Raw genomic sequence first — 2857 nt, forward strand, 5'->3', positions numbered from 1 at the left:
AAAAAAACAAAACAAACAAAAACACACAAAATGTTCAAGCTTGAGAAAACAGAATGTATATTACAGTACAGCAATAATATGTGTGAATACCATGAAAACACATAGAAAACTTAAGTTATATTTGCTTAGGGAGAGCAAAGGAGTTTAAATTCAAGCTGTATTTTAAAAGACAAGATCATATCACTCAAGACATGATTGTGATGAGAACAAAGCTCTAAACGAAGCCTGTAAGAAAACCTAATTTTTTGGAGTATAAAAATAGAAGCAGACACTTCAAAGAAGTAAAAGTTCACATTTGTCATGTGTCTGCCCTTGTAGTAGGCACTTCACACAATCTTCTTTCCTAAAAGAGTCTTGTACGCAGATATTATCTCAATCAAGATAACAAAATTAAGCTTAGAGAATTTAAAACTTAAGTAAGAAACTCTTAGTATAAAGACACAAGCAAGCTTTTCCTAATTCTAAAATTCCTCTTCTAAAAACTAAACCTGATAAACATGGTAAGAATGTGGCTTTCCAGAGGGCAAAAAAGAAAGACTCTCTTTATAGATACAACAGAGATGTGAAATGAAAATTAAACAATTTGAGGGAATGATGGATGGCATTTGTAGTGTGACTGAAATGGCATGGAGGAAGTCAGTACGTCGTGAGGAACAGGGGATACTAAGTATGCTGTTTTGAGTGTACGGTGAAGCAAGGAAAGTGAAAGGATGCTTATTAAAAATAATGATATGGATTTTTCATATGAGAATATTTTATGGATATTTAAAAATGATATCATGATCTATCAACATCATACTGGAAGTCACAGCCAGTTTTACAAGGAAAGAAAATTTTTTTTAAAGTGTGGTATAAGGATTGGAAGCCAGTAAATAAAACTTTTTCTTTTACAAAAACATGACTGTATGTGTATGTGTGTATATACAAGTGAAATGAATTATAGGCAAGTGCATTATGGCATTCTGCAATGGCAATATACAAAATCCAAGAGATCAAGTCCCATATATGACAAAAAACAATTAGGAAGTAAGAGAATATAGTATTTCCAATGGCATAAGAAAGATAAAATGCAAAGTGACAAATCTAACCATAGCCCTCCCCTAAGATCTACAAAATATGAATAACATTAATTTAAAAAGACCTAAATAAATATACTTCCAATTCCAGGTTCAAGGTTTGGAAAAATAAGTACTGTAAACATGTTAATTCTAATTAATATATTGAATCAAGCCAATTCCAATAAAAATCCCACAGGTATCAGCAAACCTTGATTAGCTATTTCTAAAATTTATATGAAAAATAAAGAGCCAAGAAGAACTTGTGCAATCTTGCAGAAGTATTTTTTTTTAAAGCTAAAGACCTTTTATTATCAGATATAAAAATGAATTATAAATATATGTAGTTACAATAACATATAATTGGGTCAGAAATAGATAAGGAGAATACATTAAAGTGCCCAGAAATTTGACATTAAAAAAAGTTGATATGCAGTTAAGTAGACAAGAATTTGGTTCTGGTAGTGGGCCAACTGGATATGCATTTGCAAAAATATGAATCTTGAGGTGTCGCTGTGGCGGTGTGGTGGGCTGGAACCAGCGCAGGCCCCACTCTTCTGCACCCTGCTTTGCTCTCCACCACCATGACTCTGAGCCAGGCGGAGACCCACGCGGGATGGGGACAGATGAGCAAGAACAGCAATATGAGAGATCTAGTAACAGCAAAGATCCAGTAACAGCAACTCTGAAACTGAAACAGACCTGTCCTCGAATTAATAAAGATCCGGTGCCTTACATCCATGCTGAGCCCCTCCCATCCAACATCCTTGCTTGGTGCTTTGTGATCTAAGACCCTGGAGACGGCTCTTTATAAAGGTTAGCTGGTATCATGGACAACTAACTTCTCCCAAAAAGTTTCTTTTTTAATGTCCTAGAATTTATGTAACTCCCAATGAAAGGTTCAAACGCAATAGGAGGCTGTCTTTCCATCTTGGATTTGCACCCAGACACATGGAACCTGGTCCAGGAGTTACCACCACCCTCACTGGGCCCCTTAAGCTTCCCAGTACAGAGACGCAGGGCTTCAAGAGTGGACAACTGGAGACACAAAGTTTAGTATTTAACTTAAAAGACAAAGTCATGGAGGAAATAAAAGAAAAACAGAAAACACAAGATGAACTCAGTAGCATTGGGAAGACTGTTCCCTTTCCAGACGTGGCTCCAGACGGGGAGATGCCCGGTGGCCGGATGCACTTGGGCTTCTCTGTGCCAGCGCCGCCCGGTGGAACCTCTCAGGGTTCCAAGGCCAAGCTGCCCCAGGGACCTGAGAGTGGCGCTGTGGTGACCTTGCTTGCTGTAGTTGGGTTTGCAGCTTTCGCCTGCACCATAGAGTGCTTCCTGCGGTATGTCACACAAGAGGGAGCCCACAGGCCCCTCGATCTGAAGAGGTAGCTGAGAATGAGGTGCATCAGTTGAACGTTCAGACAAACACTGAGATGACCTGCCAGACACCTGGGGTTAGCTTTTAAAATAACCTTTAAAAGGAAAACAAAACCCTAAGTGTGTATGTAGCTTGGATTTGGAGGAAATGCAAGATTCTCAGTCTCCTCTTCTTTCCATGGGTTCTGTGGGGCATTGTCGGGCTCGAATGCCACTGACGAAGGTAGTTTTGTAAGCTTCTCTGTCTTCTGTGTCGACTTTTGGACTTTTTTTTTAGTAAACTTGCTTTTTCATTTATTAGATTTGGTTACTTAAAAATGTAAAACTCAATGCCTATCAAAAAAAAGCTTGGTATTAAAAAGATCATATTTTAACAAATTGTGGGACATATGATGTACAAACACATCTGTGCCTGTATGCCC

General features: G+C 38.2%; 1 protein-coding gene across 1 annotated transcript; it reads left to right on the top strand.

Moving 5' to 3' along the window:
• The first annotated feature begins 1671 nt into the window (after positions 1-1671).
• LOC130679528 (ubiquitin-conjugating enzyme E2 J2-like) lies at positions 1672-2447 on the top strand. The gene is made up of 2 exons (XM_057488513.1): positions 1672-1829; positions 1955-2447. Exons 1-2 carry the CDS (start codon positions 1672-1674, stop codon positions 2445-2447), a joined length of 651 nt encoding a protein of 216 aa, XP_057344496.1.
• The last annotated feature ends 410 nt before the right edge of the window (positions 2448-2857 follow it).

Source organism: Manis pentadactyla, chromosome 1 (assembly GCF_030020395.1).
Source record: "Manis pentadactyla isolate mManPen7 chromosome 1, mManPen7.hap1, whole genome shotgun sequence".
NCBI lineage: Eukaryota > Metazoa > Chordata > Mammalia > Pholidota > Manidae > Manis > Manis pentadactyla.

Bases quoted from the DNA above. Each gene is read 5' to 3' on its own strand.
- LOC130679528 (XM_057488513.1), top strand. From the start codon at position 1,672: ATGGGGACAGATGAGCAAGAACAGCAATATGAGAGATCTAGTAACAGC. The intron at 1,830-1,954 runs GTGCTTTGTGAT...TCCCAATGAAAG, and splicing joins CCATCCAACATCCTTGCTTG to GTTCAAACGCAATAGGAGGC.